Here is an 18,813-nt window from a genome sequence, read left to right on the forward strand (position 1 = left end):
AAAGGTAGCACGCGTGCCTGCTGTCATGCATGCACCCCTACACACAAACACTGTATGCATGGCCAAAAACCCCCCGCCGCGAGCGGGAGGCTTTATGAAAGTGGCGCGCATGCCTACTACAGTATATGCACCCCCACCCATAAGCGCTGCCCATACAGTTTCAAACAGTTCTCCAGCTCATGCTGCGAGCATTATGGAGATAGCACGCGTGCCTGTAATCTCACACGCACCCCTGCACTCGGCACTCAACAAAGCTGCTCAGCGCGCGCCCGCGCTTCTGAGAGCTGTAAGCTCAGTGTTAGCACAAGGCGATTCGCCGGTGGGGCCCATACGTCACTGCGACACGCCCCCAGCCAGCATTCAGCCCATATCTGTGCGAGCAAAAGCCTGGGAAAAAATCCCGACATACCGAAATGGGTTTTGAACATAATAAAACACGGTTACTCGCTTCAATTCGCTCGCAGACCACCCCGCTTTTCAGCGGTGGTCGAGACGAAAGTGAGGAAAGATGTTTCACATGTTCTACGCACCGAGGTGCTCAAACTGTCCCTCCCTCTATGAGCGAGGCGGGTTTTTACAGCCGCTATTTTCTCGTCCCGAATAAGGACGGTGGCCTCCGCCCCATCCTAGATCTCAGACATCTGAACAAAGCTTTAATGATTCGCTCGTTCAGAATGTTAACGACCAAACATATCCTCGCGCAAGTTCGCCCCGGGGATTGGTTCCTATCAGTGGATTTGAAAGACGCTTACTTTCACATCCCGATAGCGCCTCATCACAGGCCTTTTCTGAGATTCGCTTTTGAGGGACAGTCATACCAGTACACAGTACTACCATTCGGCCTATCATTGGCCCCCTGTACATTCACGAAATGTATGGACGCAGCACTTTCCCCCCTGAGACAGCGGGGAGTGCGAATACTGAATTACCTCGACGATTGGCTAATCATAGCACAATCAGAGAGTCAGTTGACAACGCACAGATCTTGGATTATCAGCTATCTAGAATGCCTGGGCCTGAAAATCAATTTTGCAAAGACGTGCTATCCCCCAGCCAAAATATCTCTTTTCTGGGAATAGTGCTAGACTCAGTGCAGATGACGGCGCGCCTCTCATCAGAGTGTGCGCTCGCTATTCGGTGCCTTGCAACATCATTCAGAGCGGGCGCGCACGCCCCCGTCAAACGATTTCAAAGGATGCTCGGTCTCATGGCCTCGGCATCAGCTGTACTCCAGCTAGGATTGTTGCACATGCGTCCTCTCCAACGCTGGCTCAAGAGCCGTGTCCCCACTCACGCGTGGCGCTCGGGCCACTTTTTAATCAGAGCGAATCACAGCTGTATAAAAGCCCTGACGCCCTGGAAAGCCGTCGACTGGTATCAAACCGGCATGAGTCTGGGCGTGAACACACGGAGAAAAATGATCACGACAGATGCCTCCAAAATAGGATGGGGGGCCCTTTACGAGGGCAGGCCTGTCTCTGGCTTTTGGTCAAACCCGGAAAAGTGTCTACATATAAACTGTCTGGAAATGAAAGCGGTCGCCTTGGCTCTCAGAGCCCTGCTTCCGTACCTGAAAAACGAACACGTCCTGGTCCGAACGGACAACATGACGGTAGTATCGTATATAAATCGCCAGGGTGGACTCAGGTCGAGCTCCCTGCACTCTATGGCCAGGGAGCTCATCTTATGGTCACAGCACAACCTGCGCTCGCTGAGAGCAGCGCATGTGCCAGGCGTCCTGAACCAGGGAGCGGACATGCTGTCCAGAGACAAAGTTCTCCCAGGGGAATGGTCTCTCCACCCCCTGACGGCTCAGTGGTTATGGCAAACCTTTGGCGAGGCAGAGGTCGACCTCTTCGCCTCCAGGGAAAATGCGCACTGCCCTCTTTTCTTCTCAAAAGCACAGAGCGCTCGCCCAAGTCTGGCCGAACCGCCCCTTGTATGCTTTTCCCCGATCGCGATGCTACCTCAGGTCATCAGTCGGATCAGGGAAGTGAAATGTGCAGTGCTCCTGGTAGCCCCACTCTGGAAGAACCAGATGTGGTTTCCAGAACTGATGCAGATGATGCAATCTGCCCCATGGCCGATTCCATTGAGGCTGGACCTCCTCAGGCAGGCCAACGGGATGATTCTTCATCCCCGCCCGATCTGTGGGCCCTTCATGCATGGCCCCTCAACGGGTTCCCGAGAACCTCCCCAGTGGAGTGTTGAGAACCATCACTGAGGCGCGAGCGCCTCTACGAGCGCTTATATGCCCAAAAGTGGAAAGTGTTCAGTGACTGGTGTGATACCAAGAGCTTGAACCCCAAATCGTGCGAGATACCAAGTGTACTCGCCTTCTTGCAAGAGCTGCTGGAGGCGGGCTGCACACCCTCCACGCTCAAAGTCTATGTGGCTGCCATAGCGGCGTCACACAATCCTGACAAGGGACGCTCATTAGGGAAAAACGACCTAATCATTCGTTTCCTAAGAGGCGCTAGGAGGATGAACCCTCCTCGCCCCCCCTCGGTGCCGATCTGGGACCTGGCCACGGTCCTGGACGCACTCAAAGTGCCCCGTTCGAACCTCTCCGAACCGTGCACCTTAAACAGCTCTCGCTCAAAACTGCGCTCTTGCTGGCGCTCGCCTCAGTCAAGAGAGTGGGCGACCTGCACGCGCTGTCATCAAGCGCTGCTTGCCCGGAATTTGGACCTCACGACTGCAGAGTTGTCCTTAGGCCAAAGCACGGGTATATTCCTAAAGTGCTCTCCACACCCTTCAGAGTACAGGTTATATCTCTGGCAGCGCTATCGTCTCCAGCAGACGAAAGCGACGCTAATTTACTCTGCCCGGTCAGGGCGCTCAGAGTATATTTGAAACATTCTGCCCCGTTCAGACAGACGGAACAATTATTCGTATGCTTTGGCGGCCGCACTAAAGGTCTCGCAGTTTCAAAGCAAAGAATATCGCGCTGGATAGTGGATGCTATAGCGCTGGCTTATGAAGCCAAGGGCCTTCAATGCCCCTTAGGCGTCAGAGCTCACTCTACGAGGAGCATGGCCTCCTCGTGGGCGTGGTCTAGTGGGATACCCATTGAAGATATTTGTGCGGCGGCAGGCTGGGCCTCGCCTTCGACATTTATCAGGTTTTATAACCTACAGGTCCCCTCATGGCATTCCAACATTCTATCAGCCTGACTGTAGTATGAACTGGAGTATGTATTTGCTGAGCATTATCTCCTCCCTTATAAGGTCCGTCTCTGACTGACTTAGAGGGTTTTTTATGCATATCAGTAAGTAAAAAAAAAAAAAAATCAGTACATAAGATGCCTCGCTCATTGCTGTCTGCTGTGCAGCTGCAATGCGTTTTACATAAAGACTTCAATATTTCTCGCTACTTACGCAATACTCGTTTCCTCCTCTCAGGGAACCGAGGTTACGTTAGTAACCGAGTCGTTTTGTGTGATATATTTGTATTTATAAATAAAAAAAAGAAAATGTGTAAACATTACACACCAGCTGGCATTATACACTCCCTGGAATTTTGTTATCAAATTGAAATGAATAAATCTTAAAATATTTTTTTTTGAGTGTAACAAATAAATCAGCTGGTATTGACAAAACAGAACAAAATCTGACACAATAACATATAGATCATTGTTTTTATATTAAACATAGAAATGATTCTTAATTATCTTCCAAAAAGCCACAATCAAAATGAAGGAAAGGTAAAGGTCAATATAAATATGTTCCGAAAGACCATAAATGATGACAAAAAAAAACTATTTCTGCTTTCCAACTGCTGCTCCTGCAGCCACTGTCAAGCAACCCATCAAAAAGCAACTTATTCTCACAGACATTTTAAAAAACGATTAATCTGTTGGCAGCAATCACAAGCTGTCTTCCTGTGAACAGACCAATGAGGAGATCAGGCATGTTGTTGGCTCAGCCAGTCAAGGCAAGACATTCTAATTCTGCCCATCATTATCAAGAAAGTGCCACACCAGTGTAAGGTTGCTCTTCTTTATGACCTGCAAGCAGAGAAGTAGTCAGAGGACATTTGTCTGTAGTGAGACTGGCACTGGGTTGACTTTGGAGTTCCATCAAACACTATGGAATAGTTAAAGAGTTAATGAGGAGGAGGTTAGTTGGTTAAAGAGAAGAGGTAGTGAAAAGAAAAGACTCTCAGCTGACTTTTAAGACATTTTATTTTAACCTGGGGTGATGTGCGGACCACAGCAAGACTTCAAGCACTCAAGAGGCCTGGAAATAAGAAATTATCGAAAAGAAAGTTGTCAGGTCATTTTGAACTAGGACTAGAACTGAACTAGACCCTTTGGACCAATCACCATTCACACAGGGATCATCGCCATTGGAAACAGAGGAGACACATACACTGATTTCCATGGAGTCCAACATTTCAGGGTCCTTCCTTTTCAACAACGGCTTCAACCAGTTCCCAACAGATCTCAAGGCCCCTGTGTGCCAGTACTCCATCTCCAACTCCTTCTACAAGCTTGGCCCTGCCAATATCAATGCCCAGCTCCAGGCTGGCACTCCACATGGCATCAGTGACATCCTGAGTCGATCAATGTTGGGTGGCCCGGGAACCTCGACCCTATTATCAGGGTACCACTCTATGGGTGGGTTTGGGACAACTGTGCCTAGTCCCGGGGTGTATTACAATCGGGATTATGCCCCTTCAGGACTGGGAGGTTTTCCAAAATCCAGTGTAGAATGTCCAGGTATGAAGAGTAAAGGCACAAGCTGCTGGGTGGATGGAGAGTACGAGTGGAGAGGAGCGAGACAGCAGTGTGGCAACAGTAAGTCATTTCAATAAGTGTTCAGTTAATGGAAATCAATGTGTGAAGGTAATATACTTCAATAACAGCAGCAGAATACAACTTTACCATGATCATTTTCATGCACGTCACATTAAATGTGCTATTTAGTAAATGTATATTTAGTAAAACATTTTGTATTTGAGTATGTGACTTTAAAATGGCAATATTAATCCAATTTGATATATAAATATTTAGATCTATTTAATGCTTTGGATAATTTATCATTCATATTTGACTGTATATGATGTCAATGAACATTATTTTTAAGTCTTCAGAGGAAATGTTTGACAAATTCATGATTACATATTAAGTTATTATGATAAAACTTTCATTGACTTGATATTTGTTGACTAGATCTGAATCAAAAGTAAAACTTTCTCCCATAAAAAGCAGTTCCTTTCACTTTTCTATAAAATGAGTTCATATAATTTAATCATTTTCCTTATTGGTTAACTTTATAAATTATAATACATTTTCTAACATCAAATGTAAATGTTTCTGAGCACGATTTTTTATCCTGCTTTAACGTCCCTCTATTTATGTGATTATTTATTTTTAAATTAATTTCTTTGAGGTCTCAAGGGGGGATAAAATAACACAAATGAGGTCACAAAAACTGTTTACAAATGCAGTTTTAGTCACTATATTTTAGATACAGTACATGTGTTCAGAGTGATGGAATAGAATATGATGTTTTCTCTGTAGATAGCGGTCATTACACTGAGGATGCAGGAAAAAAGAAGCACACAAGACCCACCTTCAGTGGACACCAGATCTTCGCTCTGGAGAAAACCTTTGAACAGACCAAGTACCTGGCTGGACCGGAAAGAGCCAGACTGGCATCCTCACTGGGCATGACTGAATCGCAAGTTAAAGTAAAACAATAAACACAAAATTAATTTCGATGCTAAACATCATTGTTCAAAATGAATCTGAGTGCAGTTATTGTTCTGTATCAAATGCTATTAAATAATAAATTACGTTTTGCAAAAGTTTGTTTATTATTTAATAGCATGTTTATCACTCATACCATGTTTTTCATTACTCAATAAACCATGTCATGTGGTGAAAACCAAGTCAAATAGTGGAATCCAGACAACATCAGAAAATCTGTTAGTTATTTTGATAAGTTATAACAAACAATTATGAAATAATATTTACAGTAAGATTCTGCACGATTTCTATATCACTAATCAAATGCACTGTAAGCTTATTTGTGACATTAACTATGTTAATTCCTTTGTATGTATGTAAAAAGCATGTATACTCGAGGTGGCATGAACTCCACAATTTGCCAAACCTGATGTTCTGTTATCCCAGTATGATGCAAAGAGATTATAAATGATTGGCAAACTGTCAAATAATTTAATTCATCCTAGGTGTGGTTCCAGAACCGGCGCACAAAATGGCGTAAGAAGAGCGTGTTGGAGCCCAGCTCCACACAGGCCTCTCGGGGGGAGAGCGGAGGAGACGGATCAGAGAATGAGGTGGAGGATGAGGAGTACAACAAGCCGCTGGACCCCAACACGGATGACGAGAAGATTCGACAGCTACTGCGTAAACACCGCAGAGCTTTCTCAGTATTGCGCCTGGGACCTCACCACGTCTGATACTGTACACACTTAGAAACGGACTCCATGCTGAAAAGACCAGCTTAACCAGCATGCAGTTCCCATGCTGTTTTATGTTGGTTAGTGCTGATTTGGTGCTGGTGTAGCTGGTTGACCATATACCAGCATCCCAAAACACAACATAAGCTGGTGACCAGCTGGTCTATTTAGCAGGGCTGTTTAAGGTACAAGGCTATTTTTAGTTTTTTTTGTTCAGAGGAGAATGAAACATAAATGTATCTTTAAAAGGAAACGATAGGTTATTATGGTATTGTGTACCTAAAAATTTGAGGTAGAGAAAAAGTTCCCTTGAGGGTCGTTGTTCCTTAAATAGTATAATGTTTCTAAGAGCCTAATTCACAGTTTATATAGTACGTTGTGCAAACAAAACACATGCAAGAATATTCAGATCATCAACATCATATAAATATGCATAAGTTTGTACTGTTTTTGGTAACAGTTTTTATGAAGTATGCATTTAATGCATTATAAAATTATTCTTAAAGGGATAGCTCACCAGAAAAATATTTCACCATTTTCTCACCCTCATGCCATCCCAGATGTGTATGACTCCTTCTTCTGCTGAACACAAACAAAGATTTTTAGAATATAGATCCAGACAATGCAAGTGAATGGTGGCCCGAACTTTGAAGCTAAAAAAACACATAAAGGCATCTTAAAAGTAATCCATTTGCCTCCATTGATTTAATCCATGTCTTCTGAAGTGATATGATAGGTGTGGGTGAGAAACAGATCAATATTTAAGTCTTTTGTTTTACTATAAATCTCCACTATCACTTTCACATTCTTTTTTTGTTTGTGGCGATCAGTGTTGGTGTAATGCATTACTAAGTAATTAATTAATGTAATTAAATTACTTTTTTGGGAAAAGAAAAGTAAGGGATTACTCTTAATTTTTCAGTAATTTAATTACAGTTACTTCTGATGTAATTGTGTTAAATACTGTATAGACTATATAACATTTATAAAAAAACAATAGTTAATTTAAAATTTAAATGTAACGTCTAATGTTAAAATGTATGTTTTCTAATTTAACACTGCCCCCTTAAATTCTTTGGCCAGTTCATGAATAATTAATTTTATTTTATCTGATTTATTTGAAAGAATTAAAAGAACAGTTTCATATCTATCCTTGTACTTTTCATCTGGTCAAGGTTGATAAGGGTTTTAGAAAGTAATTAGTAATAAGTAATGCAATTACTTTTCAAACAGAGTAATTAGTACTGTAATCTATTTACACTGTAGAAGATGTCATTAGTAGTTAGTAATTCATTACTTTTTTAAGAGTAACTTACCCAACACTGGTGGCGATTCACAATTGTTTTTGCATATCGCCATCTTCTGGGCAGGAAGAAGAATGTGAAAGTGAAAGTGTAGATTTATAGTGAAAAAATATATATAGATTGACAATATTGAGAAAATTTTACTCTCACCCACACCTATCATATCGCTTCTGAAGACATGGATTAAACCACTGGAGTTTTATGGATTACGTTTATGCTGCCTTTACATGCTTTTTGGACCTTCAAAGTTCTGTCCACCATTCACTTGCATTGTATGTACCGACAGAGCTGAAATATTCTTCTTAAAATCTTTGTTTGTGTCTGCAGAAGAAAAAGTCATACACATCTGGAATGGCATGAAGGTGAGTAAATGATGAGAGAAATTTTCATTTTTGGGTGAACTATCACTTTAAGCCTTATAATAGACTACACTTCTGTTTCATAGCCTGTAGCCATGTAATGTGTGATTTTTTAAATAAAATGTCATTAATAAGCACAATTAAAATACATTATTATACTCATTTATATCATGGTTACACATTTAAAAGTAAATATATGTTTTAGCCTGTGACAGATGATACAGCACATTTAATATTGATCATGTTTATTTAATAGTGTACATTATATTCTTTAAGATATAACCACGGGTAACTATTAAAGTGCATTATTATTGTGGTTACGTTTATTTATAAGAATATACAAATTACTACAAGGTTTATTTTAAGGCATTATAATGCATTTATAATGCATTATATAAAGGCTTTATAGAAAGTGTAACCCAGTTGTTGTTTTTTTAAAAGATGTATTTAAGTCTACTGTAACAAAGATCAAACTTATGAGAATATTACATATTTAATAAGTACATATACAGTAGGTATGGTATTCCAATGCTCAAAAGAGTGCAAACAGACACATCAATTAATACATTTATTTAACAATGAGCTGCAACATACAGTGTCTCTCTTTCAGGAATTGTTTTCTGGAAATTAGGTAAGTCACTATAGATGAATGCCCCACCCCAATTTCACTAAAATGACAGTATGTTTAGTTATTATTTACATTTAAATTTAGTAACTTAGAAGACACTTTTAGCCAAATGACTTACAAATAAGGAACATCAAAAGCAATTTGTCATACAATAGTCTACATTATCTGCATTATAGCCATTCATGCGCAGTAAAGAGATTGTTTATTGAATTTAAAAGAACAGGGTTTTTTGACAGGGTAAACATCCTCCAAATATAAAATAAAAACCGATTTCATTCATATGTACTTTATGCATCCAAAATGTATCTTAATTATGTGATCTTAATTGAATTATGATGATGCAAATGTAATAAATGACAGTAATTGAATTGAATGTTGATTTTGTCATCTTATGTTGAAAACTTTCCTTTGAGAGAATAACATCAAAATTAAAAAAGAGATAAACTGTTGTGTATACTTCAAACATACAACTTTGGGATATGTTTATAACATATTTAAAAGGAATACAATATGAAGGATCACAACAATGTACTGTAAATTCATGCATAACCTGTTGAAGAAATTCTCAGCTAAAAAACGACATGTTTTAAACTTGTGCAAATGAATGTAGAAGCCCACTCTAATCATTTTCAAGTAAATCAGCATGAGCTCAATATAAAGTGGGTAAACTGAATGTGACATTGTCCGTTTGATTAATCTGATTTAACTAATGATCCCTTTGAGATCAGTCATCCGCAGGGAGACATTAGTCTGATTAGTCCAGATCCTTTAATATGAATGGGTTAGAGCAGATGGTGGGAGGAGTTTGTGTGTTATGTGTGTGATGCAACAGCTGTTTTTGTTATGGACATCTTATCTGCAGATCTTAATTAAAGGGTCTCATTATGCAGTATATTCATGATAACAATGACTTTGGATTGATCGGTTAATGTGTACGGAGTCAATGTGGAACATTCACACTGGTCATCGTCAGATGTCCTCAGTGATGCTAACTTCAAACATCTACAGAACCATTCAAGTCTAGCCGCAATACTTTCAAATCTTAAATGAAACTCAGTATAGCTGGATTATTCACTGCCCTCAGTATTTTGAGCAATAAAACTATACCAAATATGATAATTAATAGATTTGGAAAGAATGCTTTATTGACATTTTTGTTTATCAAAGAGAATGTTCACCCATAAATGACAATTCTCTCATCATTTACTCACCCTCATGCAATGTATGTCTTTCTTTGATCTGCAGAACACAAATGAAGACTCATAGAAGAATATGTCAGCTCTGTAGGTTCATACAATGCAAGTGAATTGTTGACAGAACTTTGAAGCTCCAAAATCACATAAAGGCAGCAATGAAGTAATCCACATGTCTCCAGTTTAGTGGTTAAATCCATGTCTTCAGAAGTAATATGATAAGTGTGGGTGAGAAACAGATCAATATTTAAGGTTCATGTTTCCTTTTTACATTACATCTTAATTACATTTTATGATTTATGTTACTGATGTATCCATTAGGTTGACAGCATTCAAATGAACAAAACAATCTGAAGCAATTAACTGCAACTGAACTGCCTTACATCATGTGTGACAAAATGACTTTGAATCACAAATATGTGTAATATATACATTTTATTAGGAAACAAAACATTAACATAACATATTTTAGAAAAACGTTAATTTGTGCTGTAGAAAGTAATAATAAGGGGGTCACAAGACCGGTTTAGGCTATTCCAACTTTCAGCAGCACCTGAGGTACAGCTAGAGAAAACACACTGCAACAGTCTTACTGCATCTTATGTCAATGTGCTATACATTACAACTGATCTAACAAAATACCAGGAGGAAAAACTGAACAAAAGAAAGAGACGGTCATATTTGGCACTGTATCAAACATTGTGTACCATTAATTCAAGAAACAGCTTATGGCTGCATTAAATATAGCAGACTAACTAAACATTAGCACATTATATCATAAAATCCAAATTGAGAGAATTTGATGCATGCAAATCAACTGTTTTTTTTATTTTGCAGGCTGTGGTATGAATATGACATGTAACATGTCTTCATACATGTACAGGATTTCTACAAAATCTTGGAATTTCATAATGCCAAATGTCCTGATTCTGTATAGACACAATGGTCCTGCAGTTAGCATTTATTTTCAACTTTTACACCACACCATAATCCATCTTCCCAATGCATGGATAGACATTATATCATATATATTATTACATTTTTTTTCATTAGTTCTGGGTCAACCCCATGACAATGCCTCATTTGTGTCAAAAAGTTTAATATATACATATAAAAACAAGACAAAAATCAGAAAGACAAAGCAAGGCTAACTGCTATTAAAGAAAACCCCTTTTTACTGTGTTCTACATGTGCTCACATCTTGAAAACATTGCAAACGAATTCCCCAAAACAAGTGCAAACATGAATGGCTACATGCACATTGTACTTATCATGCTAATAACAGTGCAGCACTAAAAGACACATAAATTACATTTCAGAAGACTGTAGTGTTTCTTTGTATAATTGCAAATGCTAAATTACATCAATGCCATTCTTATTCCGACTCCGTGGCCTCCTATTAAAGCACAGTTTGAAGTGATGCCCTCGAGAACAGTAAATTGTGTCGCCCATGCCATGAATCAACTACAACAAGTCCACTATTGACAGGTGGGCCGTACAATTGAACCCTCACACATAAATTATGCATGGGGAGGACCTGTGGGGGTGTTCAAATTATTTTGACTTAATCAATATATTCTTGTCGATTTAAGAAATGACGGCAATCGCTTGTAGTAAATGAATGTTGATAACTAGTAGCCTGATTTGGTTTTGAAATAAGGAAACATATACAGGTTTCTAGGGACATTTAAAGGGATATTTTACCACAAAACTGTGTCAATCTACATTCTTGACATTTCAGAACAACTATGAATACAGACAAACAGGACTTGAAGATACACTCCAAACGTCTCCCCTGCTATTTTACTGAACAATCTTTAACAGTTATGCACACTATCAAGTATTTACTGTCCTTAAGTTGTTCAAAACTACAATTCCAAACCAAACATATGAGATATACTTAAAACAATGTACACACTATAATAGCACACAGAATCCAACAATATGAACGTGGTCAACTAGCTTTAAATGAGTATGCTTGATTTTTCTAAACTGATGAAAACAAACCTATTCAGCAACTAAACATATTTAATTACATCAATATTAAAACACCCAGCTACCAGTTTTCAGTGAAGACCAAATTATTTCAGACTGCATCGTCTTCTTGTTGTTAGAACAACATCTATTTAAAGGTCAAGTGTGTAATTTTCTTAATGTTAAAATACTCTCTTATTCCTTCTTAATAGAGACATCTACAAGTAAGCTATTAACAGGTTTATTTCCCTGAAAACACTAAACAATGTATCTCTGTGGCTATCATTATATTGCTGTTTGAGCAGCCCAGCACATTGTTGCTACTGTTCATTGGCTGAACCAATGAAGTGAGTTAGGGGCGACTAAAAATGAAAATCGTCTGGAATTGAAAAGATTAAATTCCAAAATGATCACCATTTTTTCAGAGAGTTTCGGTACACTAGGATAATTTTTGCAATGGTTCAAGTGTGTTTACCTTCTCCTATGTTGTGACCGGAAGTGCGTTGCATCAACAGTGTAGGAGACCTGGGTTCGGATCCCGTGTTGAAACCAGGAAGTAATTGCGTTCGCATAATTAGTGACAAGTGTGATTCGGAGGTTGCATTTTTCCCTCTAATATTACATTTTTACTCCACTGATGGTTAGGTTTAGGTTTGGGGTTTGAGTCGGGGGGTACAGTTTATAATATATGTATTCCTCCTGTACAGCTGAAAACAACTCGCTTTTGGCGCCCCTCTGTGAACATTACACCCGGAAAATGTAGCTCCAACATGCCCATACAGCCAACGACACTTACTGCTTTGGCCACTGGGAGAAGTGTTTCGCACTTGAGTAAGCGCAGACAGATTTTAACTAAAGAAAAGTCAACATGCTGTTTCCGATTTCACTGTGAGATCAGTCTGTTCAGTTCCTCTTAACTATTCCGATTCCTTACTGGTTACATGGACGATTTAGTTTTTTTATACTTTTGATGAAGAAATATTAAAATCTATACATTTTGATTGCATTTACTGCCTTTAGCTGTCTGTTGTCAAATGATGAGATGACTTCGTATTTCAACAGTGCAGACATAACAAATCAGAAATCAATTTAATACAGTTTTTGAAAAAGGTATGTTTACACAGACCTTTTAATTACTTTTCAACGATTTTTCCGAAGCATACATTCAATCCAATAATTTGTCCTATTGTTACTTTATTAAATAAAGATTGTAAAAAAAACAGAATTCATAAATGTTGTGTTGTTGGACATGATCTCAAAGTGTTTTTGGTTCAATAAAAGAACTGGAACATATGAGTCATTCGTTCAAGGAGCACATTACACTGGTCGCGGTGTGTTTTCAGCTGTAGATTCTAAAACACCAGCTCATAAGAGTCATTTGATCAGAATCGGACTACACTTGTAATGCTGTGTGTTTCGCAATCTAGTTTTATAAGAAATGGCTCATAAGAGTCCATCGTTCAGGAAATGTATATTTCATATGTGATACATTAGGCTTTAGAGGTTATTTTTCCTCCATTTAGTTTCCAAGATGAGCGTTTCCCATTTGATGTTTTTACAAAAAAATAAATTCTTCCACAGCATTTACATTTTTATTTTCTGCCACATGATGTAATTAAATCTCTTTTTCCTGTCCTTTGGACTAAATCTGTTTTATCTGTGTCAAATTTGATACACATAATTTCAACATAGTAATTCATTTATCCGCCACCATTTTTTAATTCACCAATTTAAAACAATGAAACTCCCCCCCAAATAACCACTAGATGGTGCCATAAACATGTCAAACTTACATACAATAGGTTGTTTAGCTCGTCAGCTTTAACAGAGAGTGAAACAGGAGCAGTCAAATGTTGCGTATCATATTTGATACTCACAGTGTTATAAGGTTAATAAGTAAGGCCCTATGATTTCCATGATGCTGAAAACACGGATGGAATCGGGGAATTCAGTCCTAAAAAAATTATTACCTATAAAATGCATAATATCAGAGATTTTTTTTAAGGATAAAATGAACGTATAAATGCACAATTAATCATGGTGGTGGTGGCGTAGTGGGTTAAAGCACATAACTGTTAATCAGAAGGTTGCTGGTTCGATCCCCACAGCCACCACCATTGTGTTCTTGAGCAAGGCACTTAACTCCAGGTTGCTACGGGTGAATTGTACCTGTAATAAATGCACTGTAAGTTGCTTTGATAAAAGCATCTGCCAAATGCATAAATGTAAATGTATGTAAATGTAATTAAACCAGTAGCCTATACTGACTGCATGAACTGTGTGCTTCAACAGTAAGTGAATGTGAGAAGACGCTGCTTATACACTAACCGCATCATTAACATCATGCGTTCTGTGAGTGTTAAATTACAGAGACTGTGACACTTTATTCACTGTGAAGTGCAGTACATGCAGACTATATATTTACATAATTAAATCATAGCCTTTTGCAGTTTAATAAGCACATTATCCCATTTAGTGAACTGCTTTTCCGGAGGTGAGCAGTGAAGTCTTCAATAACATCTGGATTTCCGCTAATGCTTCCGCTAAATAAAAGCTCCATTTAACTAGACGTGTGAAATTGAAAAAATGCGACAGAAATATATTACTTCTGTATATTAAAATGTAATATTCTGTAGTAGTAGTAGTAACAATGATAACAATAACATATTATGAATAATTCCATTATATTTAAGCACAGCAGCACTGTATTTGACCAAAAAGTTATAGAAAAATAAAATAAACCCTAAAAACTCAATTGTAGGGTTTTTGATTGTGCTGTTAGGATCAGTATAGAAGCTCTTCATTTGATAAATATAATTCAGTGGTATGTTGAAAAGTAATTGTTCTGTTCTCATTTGATTAAAATGCTATAAATTAATTTGAAACAGAAAACATGGAATTTGGGAATAAATTAAACAGAATTTGAAAGAAAAAAAAACAACAACAAACCAACAAACAAACGGATTTCATCAAGAAGCACCGTCAGAGTATTTTCGTACAGTGTTCCATCCACATTGGTAGAAAAATACACATACAAGAACCGTTAACAGAACCGAATGTAATGAAAATCATACAGTTCTGTTTTTTTTTTAATGGATCCCATTCCAAATAAGAACAGGTTATTAGATCCTAAACCCCAGAGGCGACTAATTTTTGTTCGACCAATAGCAGATGGCTGTTTGAGAAAAAATTTTGAAAAACAAATTACACACTTCACCTTTAAGTGGTTTGGTTTCTAAGACATTAATTGACATCAGCATCGATATTCAAACAAGCTTATTTGAAGCTTATTTGCTTGGAAAAAAATCTGAAATTTTGAAGTTTTGGACAGCACATAACCAAGACAACTGCTTCAACAGACTGCACTGAATCATCTCTATATGACCTCATGTCTCTTAGTTAAAGAAAATAACGGAACATTTTGACTGTTGAAGCACTAAAGATGCACACTATTCTGTAACTCTTTAGTATTACCAAATACCCAACATAGAAATTCAACCTAAACTAAAACACGGCCATCATGTATTAGATATTATAAAAAACAAAATAATTCAGAATGTTACACTCCACATTATCATTCACATTGCACTACTGCTCTAATTAAAAGTCAGCTGCGCTTCCAGGCCAGGGCACTCTGGGGGGATTTCCATATTTCACAAGTGCTAATGGCTTTTTAACTTGTCCCTTGCTGTCCTGTACATATTCTATTGATCTGAGAGTCTGACTAACAACCCCACAGAGACAATGACTGAAGCTTAAGAGAAGATGACAGGTACAACGGCTGAAGCAAATGTAATTGCAAAAATACACGCTTAAAGGAATATTTCACCAAAAAATTTTAATTCTGTCATCATTCACTCACCCACATGTTGTTCCAAACCAGTATGACCTGTTTTCTTTTGTTGAAGACAAGAGGAGATGTTAGTAAGCACGGAAGTAAGCAAGTCATACATGTGTGGAACAACACGAGGGTGAGTATCTAATGACAGAATTTAGATTTAGGGTATAAAGTGTTTTACCAGAACGTTCCCTATTAAAGTCTACTGCGCCAACCCACACTCATACACTCAGCACACATAAGAAACTGAACACATCTGTCAATTAAAAAGATGGTGAATTAAGACAGAAGCCAAAGCTTGTGCGTCACAGCAGCTTGCGTTTGGATATGGTGTCCTACAGGTATTTTCAACATACTTGTATTCACATTCACAACGAATAAAAGAAAACCAATTGTGCTGTAAAAAAGCTGTAAAAGAAGCTTGTAAAACGTGGGAAGTTAAGAGCTTTGAGACGTGACTTGAGAACAGTTTTCTAAGTACAGGAGTATTTATCCTTGTTCAGAGATTCCTGATGTCACATTGATCATTTGTGAAGTTTTGAAATCCACAAAATGAGGAAAATATAACCAGAGTACAATGCTGTCGGAATATGAACAGGCCCTGTGGTGTGTGTCCACTGATTTTTGGCAGGACATTTCAGGGTACTTTGTGGTGTGTTGCACCTGAATGGTTGTGAAGAGGTCTGTGTGAATGGGCAAAGAGTGAGTGCTTCTGCAGAGCCCTGGCATGACTGGTACAGCTGTCCACGGATTCAACTCTGGGTTTATGTCAACAACACAGAAACCTGATGAAGAGAAAACGAGCATTTCAAATCAGACAAAAACTATTTAACATAAAGGTATATTTATAGTATCAAACATGCACATGACAACTGTAAGATTTACAGTGATTAGATGATTCTGGCCATTGCTAAACTATTAAGAGGAGAATTTCTTTGGAATAAAAAATGTCCTGTATGAACACACCAAAGCCTGCTGACTAAATGACAAACCAGTGGCAGAAGTAAACACTTATCTTAACCCTTGACAAGTGTAACCTGTATAGATCACACATAAAACTGACAGCAAAACAACATAACAGCCCTAATAATGCCAATATGGGATAACAATGCAGGACAGATCTGTGTTTAGTGTATCTGCAATTAATGAACACTGGTGTATTTACGGTGCAGTGTTAAGAATTGCTTGCATCGGCTAAGGAGACTCCAACAGACATAGATCAGGGGATGAGCGGAGGGATCTTATATCACGTATTACTGAGGTGCTTCATCTTGACTCAGACTACAAATGAGAGCAGAGGGGGATGGTGGAACAGAACCCGTGAGCAGTCTTATTCTGAGACCAACTTAATCCGTACATGAGTAGGAGTTGTGTACTTGGGTAGCTGACTAATAACAAGTACATGAACTCTAAGATTTTAAGGTAAAATTTGTGTAAAAAAATAAATAAAAACAAATCATATTTTTATCCCACATTTTTTTATTCTAACTTTATGTCTTCACTAGATCACTTAAAGGAATATTCCATGTTCAAGCGGGTTACAGTGAGACATGACAATAGAATTAAATGGGGCCAAAATTATAACCCCAAGATGTAAACAATATGCCTGTTAATATGTGTTAATACATTTTAGTGTGATAAAATCGCTAAGCAACCTTTTCTGTGTAAAGTTCAATCCAATTTTACAACCTCGTTGCCATGATTGCATAATGCTGTAAACCCTAAAACATTCATAAAAATTATGTTTACAGCTCAAATAATAAATAAGTTTTAGAAGAGGAAAAAAATGTGTGCTTTTATAAAATTATGAGCTTCACATTTCTGCCTTTAAACACTCCAAAAATTGGCCTCCATTCACTTCCATTGTAAATGTCTCACTGTAACATTGATTTTTGCCTTTTTAAAGAAGAGTCAAAATAAATGTATGTGGTAACACTGTGTAACAATTATTTTATTTATTTTTTGTTTCTGGGTAGTAAATGTTATTTCCTAATTGCTTATGCCTCAAAAGTATAGAAAATGGCAATTATTCCCCACAAACTTTGCTTTTGTGACCAGGACAGTGATATTTTGAAATGTATCTAATTCCAATGATAAAATGGGCGAAATTGTGTCTTTTTGTTCACATAAAGTCAGAAAAAATAACACATGAATACAAGTTAACATGCATTTATACTAGGGCTGTCAATCGATTAAATTAATTACATGGTGTCCCGATTAATTAATCACCATTAATCGCATTTAATCGCAGATACAAATATTTGCTGCGAAAGCCCCTGATATAACAATAATTCAATATATAATGATGAAACAATTATACATAGTTATCTTTAAATATTTAAATATTATATATATATATATATATATATATATATATATATATATATATATATATATATATATATATATATATTCAGATGATTAAAATGCATTACATTCTTGTAATAGAAGAGTTAATCATTAATAAGACAATATAAAAAGCGGCTTTAGAATATAATGTATTGTTTACTACCATATTATTGATCATAAGTCAATCATTGGCATACAGTTCACAGCAATCCATTACACAAGTGAATTTGTCAATCAGTTTGAGATTTATTATGAGGGCTTGTTTAAGGACCCGTCAATTTCAACAAACATCAGACATGATTGTGTAGCGTCTCGGGTGCGTTGTGTCATAAACATAAATTTTTAGGTCACTGTGTCAAGTTAAATATAGTTTAATACTTAGAACACAACTTGAGATCTCTTAGTTCGAATTTGCGCTCCATCAAGTGTTTTGAACGCAAGAACGTAAGGCATGTTTGTTTTGTGTTGTCTGGTTGTTTTCTTCACTGTATAAACTGTGCGTTACCACACAGCTTAAATTTCAATTACTGCCCTCTGGAGTAAACAGGTGGTACTACAAGCTTGCATTTCTCAGGAATCTTCCTTATTACAATCCAGGGTCATTGCGATTAATTGCGTTAATTTTTAGAATGCGTTATTTTGAATCAAATTAATCGCACTGAATTAACGCGCTAAATCGACAGCCCTAATTTATACTAAAGTAATATTCAAAGATGTGCTGGTCCATAATGGTAAT

At 37.7% G+C, this 18,813-nt stretch overlaps 2 protein-coding genes across 2 annotated transcripts in view; one reads left to right on the forward strand and one right to left on the reverse strand.

The window, feature by feature from the left end:
• The first annotated feature begins 4,383 nt into the window (after nt 1-4,383).
• LOC127620523 (homeobox protein Nkx-6.3-like) lies at nt 4,384-6,432 on the forward strand. Its single transcript, XM_052093655.1, has 3 exons — nt 4,384-4,801; nt 5,528-5,697; nt 6,202-6,432. Exons 1-3 carry the CDS (start codon nt 4,384-4,386, stop codon nt 6,430-6,432), a joined length of 819 nt encoding a protein of 272 aa, XP_051949615.1.
• Nucleotides 6,433-10,332: 3,900 nt separating this feature from the next.
• LOC127620868 (inositol polyphosphate-5-phosphatase A-like) overlaps nt 10,333-18,813 on the reverse strand; it is a 42,814-nt gene continuing 34,333 nt past the window's right edge. Inside the window, exon 16 of the mRNA XM_052094200.1 lies at nt 10,333-16,513. The gene's annotated coding sequence lies outside the window, so the exon portion shown is untranslated. The remainder of the gene's footprint in view (nt 16,514-18,813) is intronic.

This window comes from Xyrauchen texanus, chromosome 27 (genome assembly GCF_025860055.1).
Source record: "Xyrauchen texanus isolate HMW12.3.18 chromosome 27, RBS_HiC_50CHRs, whole genome shotgun sequence".
In the NCBI taxonomy this organism is placed as follows: Eukaryota; Metazoa; Chordata; class Actinopteri; order Cypriniformes; family Catostomidae; genus Xyrauchen; species Xyrauchen texanus.

What these genes read in the sequence shown, in the direction of transcription:
- LOC127620523 (XM_052093655.1), top strand. Translation starts at nt 4,384, where the DNA reads ATGGAGTCCAACATTTCAGGGTCCTTCCTTTTCAACAACGGCTTCAAC. An exon ending in GAGACAGCAGTGTGGCAACA is followed by an intron (nt 4,802 to 5,527) that starts GTAAGTCATTTC and finishes TTTTCTCTGTAG; the next exon opens with ATAGCGGTCATTACACTGAG. An exon ending in TGACTGAATCGCAAGTTAAA is followed by an intron (nt 5,698 to 6,201) that starts GTAAAACAATAA and finishes AATTCATCCTAG; the next exon opens with GTGTGGTTCCAGAACCGGCG.